The sequence below is a fragment of the Aquarana catesbeiana genome, linkage group LG01 (genome assembly GCF_042186555.1).
Source record: "Aquarana catesbeiana isolate 2022-GZ linkage group LG01, ASM4218655v1, whole genome shotgun sequence".
In the NCBI taxonomy this organism is placed as follows: Eukaryota; Metazoa; Chordata; class Amphibia; order Anura; family Ranidae; genus Aquarana; species Aquarana catesbeiana.
In genome coordinates this window covers 243,339,839-243,358,759 of record NC_133324.1, presented here as the reverse complement: position 1 = coordinate 243,358,759, position 18,921 = coordinate 243,339,839, and the positions used below count along the sequence as shown (strand labels likewise).

General features: G+C 43.5%; 1 protein-coding gene across 2 annotated transcripts in view; it reads left to right on the top strand.

The window, feature by feature from the left end:
• Positions 1-743: 743 nt before the first annotated feature.
• Positions 744-18,921, top strand: part of LOC141140100 (uncharacterized) — a 31,758-nt gene continuing 13,580 nt past the window's right edge. Inside the window, exons 1-3 of one of the 2 annotated variants that reach the window (XM_073626927.1) lie at positions 744-860; positions 1,015-1,154; positions 12,752-12,881. In XM_073626927.1, coding sequence (XP_073483028.1) covers positions 1,035-1,154; positions 12,752-12,881 — 250 coding nt within the window. In that variant the 5' untranslated portion in view covers positions 744-860; positions 1,015-1,034. Of the gene's footprint in view, positions 861-947; positions 1,155-12,751; positions 12,882-18,921 lie in introns of both variants that reach the window. The other variant, XM_073626919.1, reaches the window with a different exon arrangement.

Genomic DNA, 18,921 nt, shown 5'->3' with positions numbered 1-18,921 from the left:
AGGGAGGACCCGCGAAAGCCGCCGGGGGACCCCATAAGAGGATGTTCCGGGCTACTCTGTGCAAAACAAGCTGCACAGTGGAGGTAAGTATGATATGTTTGTTATTTAAAAAAAATTTTAAAAGACACTTTACATTCAATTTAAGGTACCCGGGACAGACCTGCAAAATGTGGGACTGTCCCGTGCAATCCAAGACATGTGGTCACCCTGTGCGGCACTGATCGAGCATCAAAAATCAAGCAGGGCAGCTGTACGGAAATCGATTAATAGATCAACTTCTGTACAACCACCTTGTCCATACATGGATCAAAATTCTGCTGGTCCCTACTGAACCGGTCAAATTTTGATCCATGTATGGCCGGCTTTAGACAATCGCCTCCAAAATAGTGTTAGAAGATTTCCCCTCACAGCTCAGGTGTATCTGTGGAAATGTTTAGCACTGAGGGCCCCTAGACTTGAATAGGGTCGTACTCTGAGACTGCAGACACTTGTATGATCCACATTAACATTCACTACACTGGCATTACCAGCAGTGATGATCTCCTCCTTCGTGGAGGTAGGCTGCGGCTAGCACGCTAAGCCAAGTGAAGAGCTGTACGGTGCGTGTACATGCTGTACTGAAGACAATGGAACAACGAAGAAGGACAGCATTTGAAGGCTCACGGGCCGTGACAGCACCATCTAGCGGCGAACACATGACACGTACTTTCCTTCCGCCCTCCCACATTCGGATTCGAATTTTCCCCTCAACAATAATGGCGACCGCACTGTCTGTGGGCGGATGTGTACAGTGGACACGTGCTTGTGTCTTGAGTACAGGCGGAAGTGCGTCTGCTCTAGGAGAGTGGTGTGTTACAGAGGTAGGTATTTGCTGGATATCAAGAGGGACTGATGTTTTTTTTCTGTTCCAAATAGAATACTTTGGTTTTTTTTTTGTTTTTTTAAAGCACAGTGCCTGCTTCAGATCCCAATAAAGAGTACACAGTGGTCTCTGGTCTGTTTTATCATTTCCAGAATAGACCTTTGGCTGATTGATGGCAGCAGAGGTGAGAGGTCTACAGTTCTCAGAATGGGACACTGGGAAGAGGAGGCTTCGATATCTGTACTTGTGCCCTCCAGGTTCCTTTACGCTTCACAAGGGACAGACACACCAGGTTTGTATAGATAATGCCACTACTTTTTTTTATCATACCCTTCTTTATGTAACATCACCAAGTGGCATACAGCGGGGTGGGCTGACTAAAGGCAAATAGGCTACTCTCTTTGGATAGGGAATTTTCGCTTAGTTTAGTAAATGTGGCGAAAATTTGTTTTGCAGACAATACCTAATCACATCCAAGAAAAAAAAACAGTATTTTTACTTGTATGCGATTGGATGTTGGAGATCAGCCTTCATCCCATTCACTAAGACAAAAGTTCCTTGTAAAGTGAACAGCGTATTTGCTCTTAGTAAATCAATCCAATGTAACAGCTGGTAGTCAGTAATTAAAAAAGACTGTGTTGGGTTTTAAAAATGACTTTCAGTAGTATGTTATGAAGAAGCCATATTTTTTTTTTATTCTTACCTGTCTGTGGCCCATTTGCTGGGACTTCGTTCTGCTGCAAAGCTCCTGGCGTCAGCTCTCTTCCACTCCTGTAGCGCATTGAATAGCGGGATCCATCGCTGGCTGATTGGTATGCAATAGTCATGATCGGGTTGTCGGGAACAACCACAGTGGCAGTGGAGGCTATGCAGTTCTGCGTACTGAGGAGTATAGAATGGGGTCGTGTCCTGGGAACTCTGTCACAGTACCAAATTTCTGCAAATGGGCCACTGGACAAATAAGTCTAAGGGCTCGTTTTCACTGAGCATGTTGACTGGCATTTTTACTGCAAAATATATAACTATCAGTCACCGGAAGAGCACACAGAAAACAGTTGTTTTCTACGTGCCTTGTTCACTCTGGGTGCCATGCAGTGCAGGAAATATGTATACTGTATGCATTTTTCCCACAGTGGACCAAAGCTCACTTGAAGGCTCTGTGTACTGTCCATTTCTATGCATTGCAGCTGAGCTACGGTGCAAGGAAATGTATGAATAGTCATTTTAAAGGATAAAGCAGAGTTCCACCCAAAAGTTGAAATTCTGCTCATTTGTGTGTCCCTCCCCCCCATTCGGTGCCACATTCAGGGAGGAGCGGATACCTTTGACAGGTATCCTGTACCCACTTCCGGGAGTCTTGGCCATGGCCTTTGACGTCACCGCTCGGCCCCCTCCTCCTTCCCCCGCCGGGCCAGTAGGAGAGCGCAGCTGGTGCCTCTTGCATGCGCAGTAGGGATCCGACATGGAGCTGTAATGCTTCACTACCGGGTTCCCTTACTGGCTATGGCAGCAGCGGTGGAAACATCGGCTGCGGTGCCAACATCGCTGGACTCCAGAACAGGTAAGTGTTCTATTATTAAAAGTCAGCAGCTGCAGTATGTGTAGCTGCTGGCTTTTAATTTTTGCAGCGGTGGGCGGACCTCCGCTTTAAGTTCACCTTTTGGGAACATGTTATATGTTCCAACCATTCTTAGGGTGGAACATGTTCCCACTGCTGCAGCCACTCACCGATCCCCTCTCTCCCTGTGACAGCAATATGGGGTGAAGTTCCCCGTAGCAGCTGTCGCTTTTTGAAAAGAGAGCAACCGCGCAGGGCTCCGCCCATATGACCGTGCCATTCATTCACAGAGTTCTGTGAATGAATCAACTACAAGTACTGACATCCTTTGCGGATATCACTTGTAGTTCTCGGTGAACTACTGCGTCGCTGTTGAGCGATCTGATAGTTTATTCTTTCTGTCAGAGTGAAACTGCCAGACAGCTTACACTGACAGTCTGCAGGAGTCCTGCAATGCTTTCCAGGTTCCTACAAGAAAAAATATTAGATGCACATTTTGTTTACCTGCAAAAAAAAAAAAAAATGTGCATTTTTTTTTTTTTTTTAAAGGGTAAACTTATCCTTTAATTGAAAAAAAAAAAAAGTTCACTGTGTGATGCACAAAAAAGTACACTGTGTGATGCACTAAAAAGCAGTTTGCACTGCTCCTTCCCAGACATTGAGAGCTGCCTGCACAGTTTAACCCTACGTTTTACTGTGTGGGCCTGTGTGAATGAGCCCTATAGTTTTATTTACGGTTTAACCAATTGCCATCCAAAGTAATTTTGACATTTCTCACATGTTAAAATCCTCAGTTTTTTGCTAGTACATTGCTTAGAACTCCCAAACATTTATATACTTTCTAAAAGTAGAGGCCCTGAAGAGTAAAATGGTTGTTAAACGTAATCTGTGGCACTAGAGTTATTGCCCTTGCTCTGATGTTCACACCCGTGCAATCACCGTTTATATATACATGCATTTGCATTTGCACAGGGGGACACTTTTTACATTTTTTTTTTTTTTTTTTATAATTTCTTTTTTTATTTAAATGTATTTTTTTAAATTTATATTTTCACCTTTATTGCTATTACAAGGAATAAACACTCCAATAGATAGTACTCTTTATTGAGAGATCAGAGGTCTATAAGACCCCTGATCCCTCATTTGCCCTCCAAGGCAGCCAATCAAACACAGAACAGTTTGATTGGTAACAGCCAGGGAAAACCAAGAACTGAAACTGGAAGTGACGAAATCCTCATCGCTTCCAGCTTTATCCTTCACAGAGAAGGGGAGGAAGGGATGTTCCTCCTCCTCCTCCACTGTGCTCAGCTGACCTGACTGCTTGCAGCAGCAGTCCTGGGCTCCCCAGCAGCCCTAAAAAAGTAATCAGGCGGCTGTAGAGCTGGATCACTTTTAGGCCCAGTTTACACCTATGCAAATTGGATGTGGCTTACACCGCATCCAATTCACATAACATTTTAAAATCTATTAGTTTGAATGCATCTGGTTCACATATGTGTGTTGCATTCGCACTCTGCATTGCCCAAAACGGTGCTAATTGAAGGCACATATTCTTCTATGGGAACACATCTGATTCACAGATGCATTACGTTATAAACAGGCATTCTCTCCCCCTCCTCACTACACCTCCCCCCCTGTCCCTGCTCAGCTGATCCTCAGATAGAACGGAGGGGCACCGCTGAACAGCTGCTTTTTCTCTTCACAGAGAAAACGGAGCTGGAATTCGCCCCGGACTGGTGTGAATCCAGCCTTACAGTAAAGCCCATCGCCAGCTGAAAATTTTGATACCAGGTTCATGACTAGAGCTGCAGCCATGATCCTGGATGGGAAGTGGTAAAGGAACCATTCACAGAGTGTATAATCTTGGAACATAACATTAGGCGTTTGATTTTAGGGTTCCTTCACACCTTTTGGATAGAGTAAAAGGTGACTGTGGCACCTGTCAGGTTTTTATTGCTGTCTGTGTCCCCATTAGGTTGATGACACAAGTGATTCTGCCACCAGCTCCAAAATCACCAGTGACAGGATTGCTAGGGCGACGGTTTCCACCCTGGGGTCCGGTGCGTTCCTGTTCACTGGTTCAAGTGGGATTCAGGTCTAAATTTTTGCCTGAATTCACACCTTAACTAGAATTCGCACCGTGGCCGCCCCAGACATGTGTGAACCAGCTCCTTTGAGAGCCGGTCACACTCGCATGTCATGTGAATTTGATGCAGTTACAACTGCATCCAATTCCCACATATGTGAACCCAGCTTAAGAGACAGTCTGTTAGTCTGAGGCAGTGTGACAGTGGCCCAAACGCTGCAGAATCTCGATCAATAGAGTGACAAATCGCTGCCTCAGAGCGGTTCCATAGGGACAAATGGGCAGCCTCTTAGCAATTCTGACATTATTCATTGGGACAATCGTCAGTGGCAGAATCACTGTCAGGTAAAGTCAACCGTGTTTTATCAGCCTTTGATATATGTAATATGTAAAAGACTGGGCAGGCCCAAGAGGCAGCTAAGTGTTTTTGGGTTACCTCTCATTAGGAGGGGCTCTTACCTTTTTTGAAAAATCATATAAATATGTTGCATTGGAATGATTGGCAAGTTAGAGTAACAAAAACGGTAATTCAGGACAATTCAATAGTAATATTTAAATCTGCTGAAGGGACCGCAAAACATGTCTTATTTCCTACAGTGGCTTATACTGTCAACTTTAATATAACAGAGAAACAAAGCGAGTAATTGGCTAAAGTCTGGGAGATTATGGTGGAGAGCAGTTCATCAGGCAATGTTAAGCTGGTTATCACTGAGGTCTAGCTGAGTTAGATTTTAAAACCGATTAGATCTTTTATTTAGGAATACCAATGAATTTTGCATATATAGCCACCTGTCTGTTTTTTTTTTGTTTTTTTTTTACTGTGCTTTGAAATCTGTTGTTAAAGGGCCAAGCCCAGTGTAAGCAGTGTCCTATTTACATTCAGTTTGTCTACATGTTTACTATAGCTGTAGAACAAGGAAGGTGCCTACTTCACATACCTCAGGGCTTGACAAATTTGATTTGAACCTAGGAGTCAGCTAAAAAAGTTTTTTAAATTAGCCCGGCCGATGCCTGGAACTGCATGTCCAGGGCATCAGGCAATAGGAATTTCTCACACCTGGTGCCAAGTGAAAAGAGACTGAAATATTTAAAAAAAACAAAAACACTATTTTAGTTTGTTTTCAAAATTTGCAAATAGGTCATTTTTCTCCTTCACTGATGTGAACTGATAGGTGGCACTAATGGGCATTGATGAGGTGGCACTGATGGGTACTGGAGAGATGGCACTGATGAGCCCGGATGAGCAATGATGAGGTGGCACTGATAGGCGGCGGTAAGGAAAGGATCAAGCCCGCAACCCCAGCACCCAGCTATCAAACTGGGAAGGAGATGTCAGAGGTGGGCAGGCAGTGAGAGCAAGCAAGGGAAGCCCTCTGCCGCGCTCATCACAGCCCCGCCCACCAGAGGAGGACCCCGGTTCACACAAAGGAGCGTGTATCCCGCTCCAGCAGGCCTCAAAGTCCCGGCCTCAATTACCAGCCAGCCCGAACTTAGTCTACGCACCTGCAGGTGGGGGAAATTCAGATCGCTGCTGCAGTGTAGCCCAGGACGCAATTTCCAGTCCCCATGGTGACTTGGCACCTGGGTTTTGTGGAACCCTGACAAACCTGTTATATTCAAAGCCTTTTTTAACAGGAAGGATTTCTATACTATAAAATAACAGCCCCTAATATGTTTAGCTAAGCCCTGCCCATTCTACATTACATGAGCAGGTAAAAAAAAATGTGCATTTATTTGTTTTGGCACCTGTAAAACATTGCACCAGCGATCAGCTGATCGCTGGTGCCATGCAGGTCTCCTACAGATCTATCTGTGTGCCCCTACATCCTGTAGGGGCCAGCAGATACACTGACAGGAAGTATCAAGGAACTACCACGGTGCTCCACAGCACCATGGTAGTTCATTGCGAACTGCAAGCCAACAGCCGCAAAGGATTTCGGGGCTTGTAGTTCATTCACACACACAGGGTTGTGTGAATGAATGACACGGCAGTGTGGGCAGAGCCCCGCTGATTTCAAAAAGTACATACACACAGGAATTGCCCATGGGACTTTAGCGAGGCACAACCAACAAATAAAATTCACCAAAATTATTTTAATAATCCTAAAACAAAAATTACATACATTTTAAAATCATCTTGGTACATAATTATCAAAAGTATCTATACATGGATAAACATAATTGAATACGTCAAAGCTGAACTTTGAATACTATGTCCTGTTTCTCTACGTGTTTCGCAAGATAAAAACTTGCTTCCTCAGGAGAGGAGAGGTACATATGGATATCTAAAAATAGAGACGAGGTTGTTTAGGAAAAAGAGGGGGGGTGGAAGGTGGGAGAAGAAAAAAGTGGGGGGGGGGGCGGACAAAAATAGAAGGAAACAGGAAATCCGACTTACAGGTTATTGGAGTCATGCAAAGAGCCTCCACGAATGTTCAGTGGTATAGTAGATTAATTATGTAACTGGCACTTTTTGTATCTTATTTCAATGTCTTCTTGCGCTAATAGTTCCCATTCACCAATATTTCCATTTTCACGTGGTTGTTTTTACACTCTCTTTTAGTAAGGGTGGCACTATTTTTGGGAACTGATAGCTTTTTATAGGACTGCCTTCTCTATGGAGGTTCCTTACTACAAATCACAGGGGATTGCTTTGTTAGTGTTTTGCTCCCTCCTCTCCACAACTGCCGTGGGGAACCATGTGGACCATCGGGTGATTGTGTCCGACTGTTTTTACCCATTCCTATATGAAAGATTCACCAATCCAAATAATCTACTATACCATTATTATTATTATTATTCAGGATTTATATAGCGCCAACAGTTTACGCAGCGCTTTACAATATAAAAGGGAGACAATACAGTTATAATACAATAAAATACAAGAGGATTAAGAGGGCCCTGCTCAGAAGAGCTTACAATCTAATAGGGTGGGGCAGGTGGTACAAAAGGTTGTAACTGTGGGGAATGAGCTGGTGGAAGTGATAGGAGATTAGTTGGAGACGTGATAGGCTTTCCTGAAGAGATGAGTTTTCAAGGATCGCCTGAAGGTAGCAAGAGTAGGGGATAGCCGGATAGATGGAGGTAGCGAGTTCCAGAGGATGGGAGAGGCTCTGGAGAAATCCTGGAGACGAGCATGGGAGGAGGAGATGAGAGAGGTTGAAAGCAGGAGGTCTTGAGAGGAGCGGAGAGGTCGATTTGGATGATATTTGGAGACAAGATTAGTGATGTAGCTCGGGGCAGAGTTGTGAATGGCTTTGTATGTTGTGGTTAGTATTTTTAAATTAATTCGCTGGGTGATTGGGAGCCAGTGTAGGGATTGGAGTAGAGGGTTGGCAGACACTGAGCGGTTGGTAAGGTGGATAAGTCTGGCAGCAGCATTCATGATAGACTGAAGAGGGGGTAGCCTATGGAGAGGTAAGCCAATGAGAAGGGAGTTGCAATAGTCAAGGCGAGAGATAACAAGTGAGTGAATGAGGAGCTTGGTGGTTTCATTTGTTAAAAAGGGGCGAATTTTAGAGATGTTACGGAAGTGAATTCTACAAACTTTTGACAACAATTGGATTTGAGGCTGAAATGACAAGTCAGAGTCTAGGATTACACCTAGTACCCTGGCGTGAGGGGAGGGACTGATGGTTGCATTGTTGATTTTGATGGAAAAGTCATGGAGGGGTGCACGGGCGGGGGGGAATATTAATAGCTCAGTTTTAGAGAGATTTAGTTTAAGGAAGTGGTGCGACATCCATGCTGATATGTCAGTTAGTAAGTTAGTAATGCGAGAGAAGACTGAAGGAGTGAGGTAAGGAGTAGACAGATAGATTTGGGTGTCATCAGCGTATAAGTGGTATTGGAAGCCATGGGCAGTTATTAAGTGACCGAGGGAGGAGGTGTAGATAGAGAAGAGAAGGGGTCCAAGAACCGAGCCTTGGGGGACCCCCACAGAAAGGGGCAATGGACAGGAGGAGACAGAGTTGTAGGTGACACTGAAGGAGCACTGTGATTAATAGGCAGAGAACCAGGATAGAGCAGAATCTCGGAGGCCAAGGGAATGTAGCTTATTGAGAAGGAGCGGGTGGTCAACAGTATCAAAGGCCGCAGAGAGGTCAAGTAGTAGGAGTATGGAGTACTGGCTGTTGGTTTTAGCAGTTAGTAAATCGTTAGTGTGTTTTAGTAAGGCAGTTTCCGTGGAGTGCTGCGAGCGAAAGCCAGACTGTAAGGGGTCAAGAAGGTTATTTTCATTGAGGTAGGAGCTAAGACGGTTGTAGACTAAGCGTTCTAGAAGTTTAGAGGTGAATGGGAGCAATGAGATGGGTCTTAAGTTGTTCAGGTCGGTAGGGTCCAGTGAGGGCTTTTTAAGAATGGGAGTGATCTGCGCATGTTTTAGAGGGGAGGGGAAGATGCCACTAGAGAGGGAGAGATTGAAGATGTGGGTGAGGGAGCATAGGATAGAAGAAGAGGGTGACCGTAGTAGTTGTGAGGGAACAGGATCCAAAGGACAATTGGTTAGGTGGGCATCCGAGAAAATTTTTGTAACCTCTTCCGTAGTAGCCAATTCAAAAGAGGAGAGTGTTGAATGTGCTGCTAGGCAAGGTATGTTTGGTGGGGAAGACGTACGCACAGTGGAGATGTCCTCACGAATTGCATCGATCTTGTCTTTGAAGTGATTGGCAATCTCTTGGGCAGTGAGTGAGTTAGTGGGTAGAGGGGGTGGTGGACGAAGCAGAGAGTTAAAGGTTGAGAAGAGCTGACGGGGACTGGATGACAAGGAATTAATAAGAGAGACAAAGTAGGCTTGTTTGGCAGCATGGAGGCATGAATTGTATTTTAGAAGGGCAGATTTATATAGGGTGAAGTCTTGCAGGCATTTGGTTTTACACCACAGTCGTTCAAGAGCACGGCAATGTCTCTTGAGATTTCTAGTGTTGTCAGTTTGCCAGGGTTGTAACGGTCGGGGCCTGTTTCTGCGTGTGGTTAGAGGAGCAAGTGCATCTAGTGATGATGAGAGTGAACTGTTGTAGACAGAGGTGGCCAGGCCAGGTCAGGACAGGACAGGGGAGAGATTATGTCATATAGGTGGTCAGTAGCAGAATAGAGAAGAGAAGGGTTAAAGTGGCGAAGGTTTCTACAAGTAATTGTTTGCTGCTTGGAGGGATGGGTGGTTGGAGGCAAGGATTCAGTGAAAGTAATGAGGTTGTGATCAGAGAGAGGAAAGGGGGTGTTGGTGAGGTTGCCAGGGTTGCAGAGATGGGAGAATACAAGGTCAAGGGTATTACCATTGGAGTGAGTGGAAGTATGTGTCCATTGGATTAGGTCAAAAGATGAGATTAAATTGAGAAGTTTAGCTGTAGTTGGGCTGTTAACATTGACAGTAATGTTAAAGTCACCAAGAATAATGGTGGGTATTTCAGAGGAGAGAAAGTAGGGTAGCCAGGCAGCAAAGTCATCAAGAAAGCGCGATACCGGTCCTGGAGGCCGATAAATTGCTGCAATCCTCAGAGAAATGGGAGAAAACAGATGAAAACAGTGCATCTCGAAAGAAGAGAGGGAGGGACAGGAAGGACTTGGAAGGTACTTTGTGGGGATAGAAGGAAGCCAACTCCACCTCCTTTCTGTCTGTTGGGTCTGGGGCAGTGAGTCCAACGGAGACCACCATGGGAGAGGGCAGCAGGAGAAGCTGAGTCAAAATTTTGAAGCCAGGTTTCTGTTATGGCGAGTATGTTCAAGCCATGAGAGATGAAGAGGTCATGTACAGATGTTAGCTTGTTACAGATGGAGCGGGCGTTCCAAAGGGCGCATGAGATTGGTGGGGTGCTTTGAGGAAGCAGGGTGATAGAAATTAAACTGAGTGGATTGCGGTGGTTGCCAGAGGGGGAGGGGTATTGGATATGTGGCTTGCATTTGGAAAATGGCGGACCAGGATTAGGAGAAATGTCACCTGAGACTAGGAGAAGGAGTAGGGCGAGGAAGGCAAGGTGGGAGAGGGATGTGCATGAGCGCATGTGTCTAGTGGCCCTGGTGTTTATGTCAGCATGTGGGTGCAGAAAATGCAGGAGATGATGGGTGCCATAGTAGGGAGAGGGTAGGAGTGAGGGTGATATGTGCATGCTGCAGGGAAGAGAGGAGGGGTAGAGTAAAGATAATTTGAGGATAGAAGACACCAATGTGAGAAGGAAGAGAATAAGGAGCATGTTAGTGGATAGAGAGTGGGAAACTAACTTAATGTAAAATAAATGTCAAAGCTGGTTTGCTTGTCGTCTTGCAGAGTGGAGCAGAGTTCTTGTTCATGCAGCTTTAGTTATCCTGCTTTCGTTAAACTGCGTCGGTGAAACTGCGCATCACTTGTGACAGAGCCACTCAGGACAGAGCCATGTCTGCGCCTTGCCCCTGTCTGCGCCACCCCATAAGCTGCCATAAATTTATAGGGAGACTAAGCTGGAATGCATTTCTCAGTTGGTCATTATTGGGTACCATTGAACATTCGTGGAGGCTCATAGCATTACTTCAATGATCTGTAAGTCGGAGTTCCTGTTTCCTATTTCTATTTTTTTCCTCGTTCCTCTCCCCCCTTTCCTACTTTCCCCCTCTCCCCTCAAACCCCCCCCCCCTCCTTTTTTCTTCCTCTTTCTCTTTTTCCTAAACAACCTTGTCTCTATTTTTAGATATCCATATGTATCTCTCCTGAGGAAGCAAGTTTTTATCTTGCAAAATGCATAGAGGATCAGTACATAGTATTCACCCTATGAAAATTCAGCTTTGATGTATCTAATGATGGTGATCCATGTATATACACTTTTGATAATTATGTACGAAGATCATTTTAAATGTATGTATTTTTTGTATTAATAAAATAATTTTTGTAAATTTTGTTTGTTGGTTGTGCCTCAGTAACATTCTCCCAAAGGTGAACTTATCCTTTAAATTTCAACTTAAAGCCCATCTCCGGGGAAATGAAATATTCTCCTTTGCAGTGGGGCTGCCCCCTGTGTTACAAGCACCAACTGCTTGTTTGGGCCTGGGGCGGGGGGTGGAGTTTACCCGATTCTCCACTTCCCTAGCAGTCAGCAGTCTCCTCCTACATTTTAGCAGTGGTTTATGAGCTCTGCATTGCTGACCTCCAAGGACCTGCAACCGCCAAATTATAGGGGAGAAGATTCTACAATGACCAGTCTTATAGCCTGGATGGAGAGGAGGATTGGGTAAGTAAAACTGCTCTTTGTGGCCCTCAAAATCTAAATGAGTATTTGACCCTTGCAGGCCGACTGCAAAGGAGCATTTTTTTTCCCTCCCAGAGTTCAACTGTAAGCTATTAAGTTCTATAAATAAAAGTCTTTTATCATCAAAGAAGCAAACTTAGAGTCTGGAAATGTGAAAAGGAGTGTAAAGCTCCACCTAATGGGTCAAAAAGGAAATACAAATATTTAATATGCAAGGTTTCATATTTATCTGCTATATATAGTAAATCAATCAAACATATATTAATCAAAAAATATATTTAATAAACAAAGTCCAATAAGTCCTCTAATTACATGCAAGTGTTTAAACCACTGTGATCTCCTATCGAAAATAAGTCACCAAGAATTCCACCACCGATGTGTGTCAATTCCGACCCACACCCATAGGGCAGCAACTTATCGGATCATATTGCCCCCTATTCTCATGAGTAGGCAAATGCGCTTAACAGTCACTATTGTTGGTCTCCTTAGTAAGCCACTCCACTTCTCCACCCCTCTTGCAGTATGATTTCACAAAGCTGGAAGTAGAAGAGAGACTAATTCTAATCCCACTGGAAAACACAGCGCAGTTTACCCACACTGGGAACCGCACTGCGTTTGCGGTTTCCATGTGGCTTGCATTTTCAGAAAAGCTGCAGGGACCTTTTTCCCTGCATTTTCTGGAGGCACAGCAGCCCATTCAAATTAATGGGCTGCCGTGCCTGCGCAAGACGTGGCCCACATATCCACACAAGTGTGAACCTAGTTAAAGAGCTTGTATGTTTAGTGTTCTACTTTTAAAAGCTATTTTGATTTTAAAAAATGTGGTCATTCAATAATTATATTGCCATTTCTAAATTTAACTATCAATCTTTGATTGTACAACTATTTGTAATTTATATCTGTAATTCTTTAAAATTACAATAAAATAATTATTGTAATTTACAATTCTAACTTATGCATTTTGAAATTACAGTGGTTCAGCTGAAGTGGGGCTACTTTATTTATGCCTGCTATTTTATTTTATGTTGCAGAACACCATGATTCCTGTTTTCCTAGGAGCTGATGTTGTTTCACAAACTGGAGTTAGAACCGAAAACCATCCCAAAATTCATGCCAAATTTGCAAAGAAAGGATTAGCTGCAAGGCTTACTTTTAGCCCAGGTAATACATGTTTTATCCTTTTTTTTTAAAGTAACAGTCTTAAAATTCCTTGCACATTAATATTAGTAAATATTTTGTGAAAGGTACAGTTACTTTGAATACATATTAGGCAATGCAAACCTGTTTCTTGAGTGGGAAAATTCAGAGAATAGAGCATTTAGTAGAGTAGGGGGAGTTTTACACCTTCATTGCAACCTCCTATGGATTTTAGCCAAACAGAGGCTGACTCAATCAGTCCTTTTAATACCAAGTAGTACATTGATATTATTCAGAATTCACAGTATGTATTGCTATGTCTGCTGTATGATAGATTGCACTTATGTGTATATATATTTTATATACTGTATGATGTAGCAGTTGTCAGAAACCATGAATCAGACCGAGACAGAAGTACAGTTAATCACACTAGTTTAATAATAATAAAAAGGTAAACAGAGTAAGCGTAGTCAGTACATAGCCAGAGTTCAGTAACCAGATTGCGAGTCAGCCAATGCCAATGTCAGAGAGCCAGAGATCAACGTAGTAGTACAGCAAGCAGGATCAGGAGCCAGAAGGGACGTCAGCCAAGCAAGTCTTCAACAGGAACACAAGAGAAAGTCTTTGAGATGTGACCAAAGGTGAAGGCAGAGATGAAGTGAGCTGGACGGCTTTAAGTAGGCAGGACTGACGAGCAGATCATCAACATCATCATCAAGAGTCACTGTGAAGGAAGGAAGGGCTGAGCCCAGCCCTGACAACAGTATACAGAATATGTGAACGTTATCCCAGTTTCCATGATGACATGACTGTAGCACAAACTATCTATCCTTGGTACTCATATTCCACTGCTCTGTGCGCACTATTAGTAAACAGTACAAAAGTGAAGGCCAGTGACAGAAAAAACTAACTAGTATGAAAAAGGCCTACACTGCTTTCTGTGTTCTTTTTTTTTTTTTTTTGGAAATTACTTTTTATTAGAATTTTAACAGTTATACACAATAGTGTTGAAACTGCTGTAACTGAACGAAAAAAAAAATGAATTACAATAAAACAAAACATTTGCCCCATCAAACATACAGCTTTTAAGAACCTCCAGCAGGAGAAGAGCAGATGTCCAGTCCAGTGAGGTGATGCCCCCCTCATACCATATTTATAAGGTCTCAGAGAAATTTGCAAGTTCCCCCATCCTCCACCACCAGGAAACTACATCCCAGAGAAACATTTATTTGGAAACATCATTAGAAATGGAATAAGCTGGCAATATACTCTAACCAGGAAATGCATTACACACAGTCATTGGACAGCAACAAGGAGTGAACAATAAGAGCACAGAAACTCAATCAGGGACTGTATTTGCGGATGAGAACCAGCCACCCCATACCTTTTCAAACTTAGCAAAGGCCCCCCTACTCAAATAAGTGGCTTTGTGAAAAGGTTCGGCTTTATTCACCAAAGATTTCCAAGCCGCCAATGTTGGCACGGAGGATTTTTTCTAGGACAAGATAATCAACTTACTAGCATAAAATAATAAATAGCTTTTGTGGTAGCCAGGGGTTCAACCAAGCTTAATAAACAAACCTTGACCGAGAAGGGGATAGAGATGGAAGTGACAGATTTAATGTTGTGACTTCCTGCCAAAAGGGTGTAATGGTAGGGTACTCCCAAAAAATATGCAAAAACTTTGCGACTGGCGTGGAGCATCTCCAGCATAGAGAGGATTGGCCCCTATATATCTTAACCAGCCTAGCTGGGGTAAAGTAGACTCTATGTAAAAATGTATAATGTATCAAACAGTCCCTAATGTAAAAGGGCCTCCCAAACATCTCAATCGTCAAGGTTCAAACCAATTTACATGGCCGCATTAGATGAAACGTTTCTGGAAAGAGGTCTTATATAAATATATATATACATGTACATATATACAGTGGGGACGAAAAGTATTCAGACCCCCTTAAATTTCTCACTCTTTGTTATATTGTAGCCATTTGCTAAAATCATTTAAGTTCATTTTTTTCCTCATTAATGTACACACAGCACCCCGTATTGACAGAAAAACACAGAATTGACATTTTTGCAGATGTATTAAAAAAGAAGAACTGAAATATCACATGGTCCTAAGTATTCAGACCCTTTGCTGTGACACTCATTTAACTCAGGTGCTGTCTATTTCTTCTGATCATCCTTGAGATGGTTCTACACCTTCATTTGAGTCCAGCTGTGTTTGATTATACTGATTGGACTTGATTAGGAAAGCCACACACTTGTCTATATAAGACCTTACAGCTCACAGTGCATGTCAGTGCATGTCAGAGCAAATGAGAATCATGAGGTCAAAGGAACTGCCTGAAGAGCTCAGAGACAGAATTGTGGCAAGGCACAGATCTGGCCAAGGTTACAAAAAAAATGTCTGCTGCACTTAAGGTTCCTAAGAGCACAGTGGCCTCCATAATCCTTAAATGGAAAATGTTTGGGACGACCAGAACCCTTTCTAGAGCTGGCCGTCCGACCAAACTGAGCTATTGGGGGAGAAGAGCCTTGGTGAGAGAGGTAAAGAAGAACCCAAAGATCACTGTGACTGAGCTCCAGAGATGCAGTCGGGAGATGGGAGAAAGTTGTAGAAAGTCAACCATCACTGCAGCCCTCCACCAGTCGGGGCTCTATGGCAGAGTGGCCCGACGGAAGCCTCTCCTCAGTGCAAGACACATGAAAGCCCGCGTGGAGTTTGCTAAAAAATACCTGAAGGACTCCAAGATGGTGAGAAATAAGATTCTCTGGTCTAATGAGACCAAGATAGAACTTTTTGGCCTTAATTCTAAGCGGTATGTGTGGAGAAAACCAGGCACTGCTCATCACCGGTCCAATACAGTCCCAAGAGTGAAGCATGGTGGTGGCAGCATCATGCTGTGGGGGTGTTTTTCAGCTGCAGGGACAGGATGACTGGTTGCAATCGAGGGAAAGATGAATGTGGCCAAGTACAGGGATATCCTGGACGAAAACCTTCTCCAGAGTGCTCAGGACCTCAGACTGGGCCAAAGGTTTTCCTTCCAACAAGACAATGACCCTAAGCACACAGCTAAAATAATGGAGTGGCTTCACAACAACTCCGTGACTGTTCTTGAATGGCTCACCCAGAGCCCTGACTTAAACCCAATTCAGCATCTCTGGAGAGACCTAAAAATGGCTGTCCACCAACCTTTACCATCCAACCTGACAGAACTGGAGAGGATCTGCAAGGAGGAATGGCAGAGGATCCCCAAATCCAGGTATGAAAAACTTGTTGCATCTTTCCCAAAAAGACTCATGGCTGTATTAGATCAAAAGGGTGCTTCTACTAAATACTGAGCAAAGGGTCTGAATATTTAGGACCATGTGATATTTCAGTTTTTCTTTTTGAATAAATCTGCAAAAATGTCAACAATTCTGTGTTTTTCTGTCAATATGGAGTGCTGTGTGTACATTAATGAGGAAAAAAAATGAACTTAAATGATTTTAGCAAATGGCTGCAATATAACAAAGTGAAAAATTTAAGGGGGTCTGAATACTTTCCGTCCCCACTGTGTGTGTGTGTGTGTGTGTGTGTGTGTGTGTGTATATGTGTGTGTGTATATATATATATATATATATATATATATATATATACGGCTGTTACTGATTAAAATTTTCATGTTCGATTAATCGATTTTATTTTAAACGACTAATTTCGATTAATTATAACGCACATACAGATCCAACTACTTTTAGCTGATCTCCTTGCATTGCAACTCTGCATTAGTCAGTGGTAAATGTGGTATACACTATATACAATCACCCGACACTAGTTAGTTTCCACAATCCATGACTTAACTTCACAGTTCACACAAATACGTTTTAAATTCAAACTGTAGCACTGACGTAAGTCTTTTTTTTTCCACAGTAGCGTGACAATCCCTCCACCTCCGGTCTAACTAATCACTCTCACCTTATGGCATGGACCCCTGTGCAAACAGGTGGTCATGCAAGCGGGTATCAAAAGGGTTAACACGGACCATAAACTTCTCTCACGTCTTCTTAGATCTCAGCAAGGATGCCAGGTCATCGTTAGAAAGAAAAGTTCTAAGTGCTCACCGCTTAAGTATAAGGTTTAATTTTTGTGTTCAAACAAAAACTACTCACATAAAGATGATAAAAACACAGCATGTAAAGCCGAAATCATGTTAGTTCCATAGGGCAGCAGCGGGTGACCTCATTCGTAGCTCCTCCCCCGTACGCATTACGTTCAATCAGAACTTCGACGTCGCTGGACTCCTCCCCCCTTCCCAGCGTGCCTCCGTCTGCTAATGAAGGGAAGGGGGGAGGAGTCCGGTGATGTCGATGTTTGTGACGTCACCAGATCTCCGATGGAACTCCCTGAAGACGCGGAAGCCAGCGGAAAGGTGATTACCGATCAAAAGAATTTTGATCGATCAAAAAAATTAATCGAGGAATTAATCTTTAATTTCCACAGCCCTAATATATATATAAACCGACGAAGGGACATGTTTTCCAAATGCAATAAACTTTACTGTATCTTCAAATCATCAGGTATTGTCAAATCATGTAAATCGGCAACAGCATCTACCGTAAACAGTTGCATCCCTGCTCTTCCTCAGGCTAACTGGCAATGTCAGCCTGAGGAAGAGTAGGGATGCTTGCAACTGTATACTGTAGCTTCTATTGCTGATTTAAATGAACTGACAATACCTGATGATTTGAAGATACAGTAAAGTTTATTGCATTTGGAGAACGTGTCCCTTTGTCGTCTTTACATGGATATTGGTGGAAGACAGGGAGTCCACCCTAACATTGTTCCAGCCAAAAAACCAGGATAAAGAAAAGGCAGTAACCCACCCGAAGTTTTGATTGAGATATATATATATATATCTCAATCAATCAATCTCAATCTGTATTTATAGCGGATAACGGTTTGGTTAGCGAGTTGCTTCGGGTTAGTAATTCTTAGGTCACTGGGTTCAAGGTTGAGAGGGCCCAATCCAAATTGGGACAAAAAGGCATTTTTGATTGAAAAATGTATACTTTATTTTGCAAGAAAATATACAAAAAAACAAATACTTAAACAGGGTACATCCAATCTGTACTGCGACGCAGCGCATAAATACACTACATTACAATACATCACCAAGCATACAAATAAATTACATTCATCCTGCGGTATGATGCCTAATGTGTTGTGCAGAGTAGTAATACCCCGAAACATCACATCATGCATGACGCCGCGTTACCCTGAAAGCAGTACTAAAAACATTTCACAAAAAGTCCAGTCATATAGTCAAATAACATTCAAATGGGCAACGGGTGTGATGGGGGGGTGGAGAAGGTGGGGCAGGGGAGGGAGTAAAGAGTTCACAGGCCCGAAGCTTTATTTGAACTGCCAAAGGATACACGGGGGAGAGGGGGGGGGATGGGGAAATCTTCAGACCTCCTCTTCCTCCTTGAAGTCCATCAGGTGATAGTCTCTGAGCAGACTGTGAACCAGTCTGCGACAGTCCTCGATGGACATCCTCTCCCGCTGGTGGATGAGGCGCTTTCTGGCGCACCATAAAGCGTCCTTAAAGCAACACAGCACCCGCCAGGCACCGTCAATGTCCTCCTGTGAATGAGTTCCACAGAAGAGTCCGTTCAACACACCAAAGTGTGTGATTGCAGTCTGTGGTACAAAGTCTTTGAGTTCAGGTTCCAGGGCCCTCAACAGGTCCTGTGCAAAGGGGCACTCCCAGAAAACATGCAGAGCAGTTTCCTCCTGGATGATGCAAAAGGGGCAGTGCCTGTATCTACACAGGTTTCTGGCATGCATGAATGTCCTGAGTGGCAGCCCCCCTTGGATTGCCATCCATGCCAGATCTTTGTGCCTGTTGGTGAGTCTCTTTGAAGAAACATTTCTCCAGACCACTTTACAAGTGGCTGAAGGGAGGCCTGGAACAGTCTCAACAATGTCCGATGCTCTGATCAACTTGTGGATAGTTTTTGGCTTCCACAAGTCGGGCTTCACTCCATGTAGCCCCAGCTCCTTGATAAACTTGAAGGT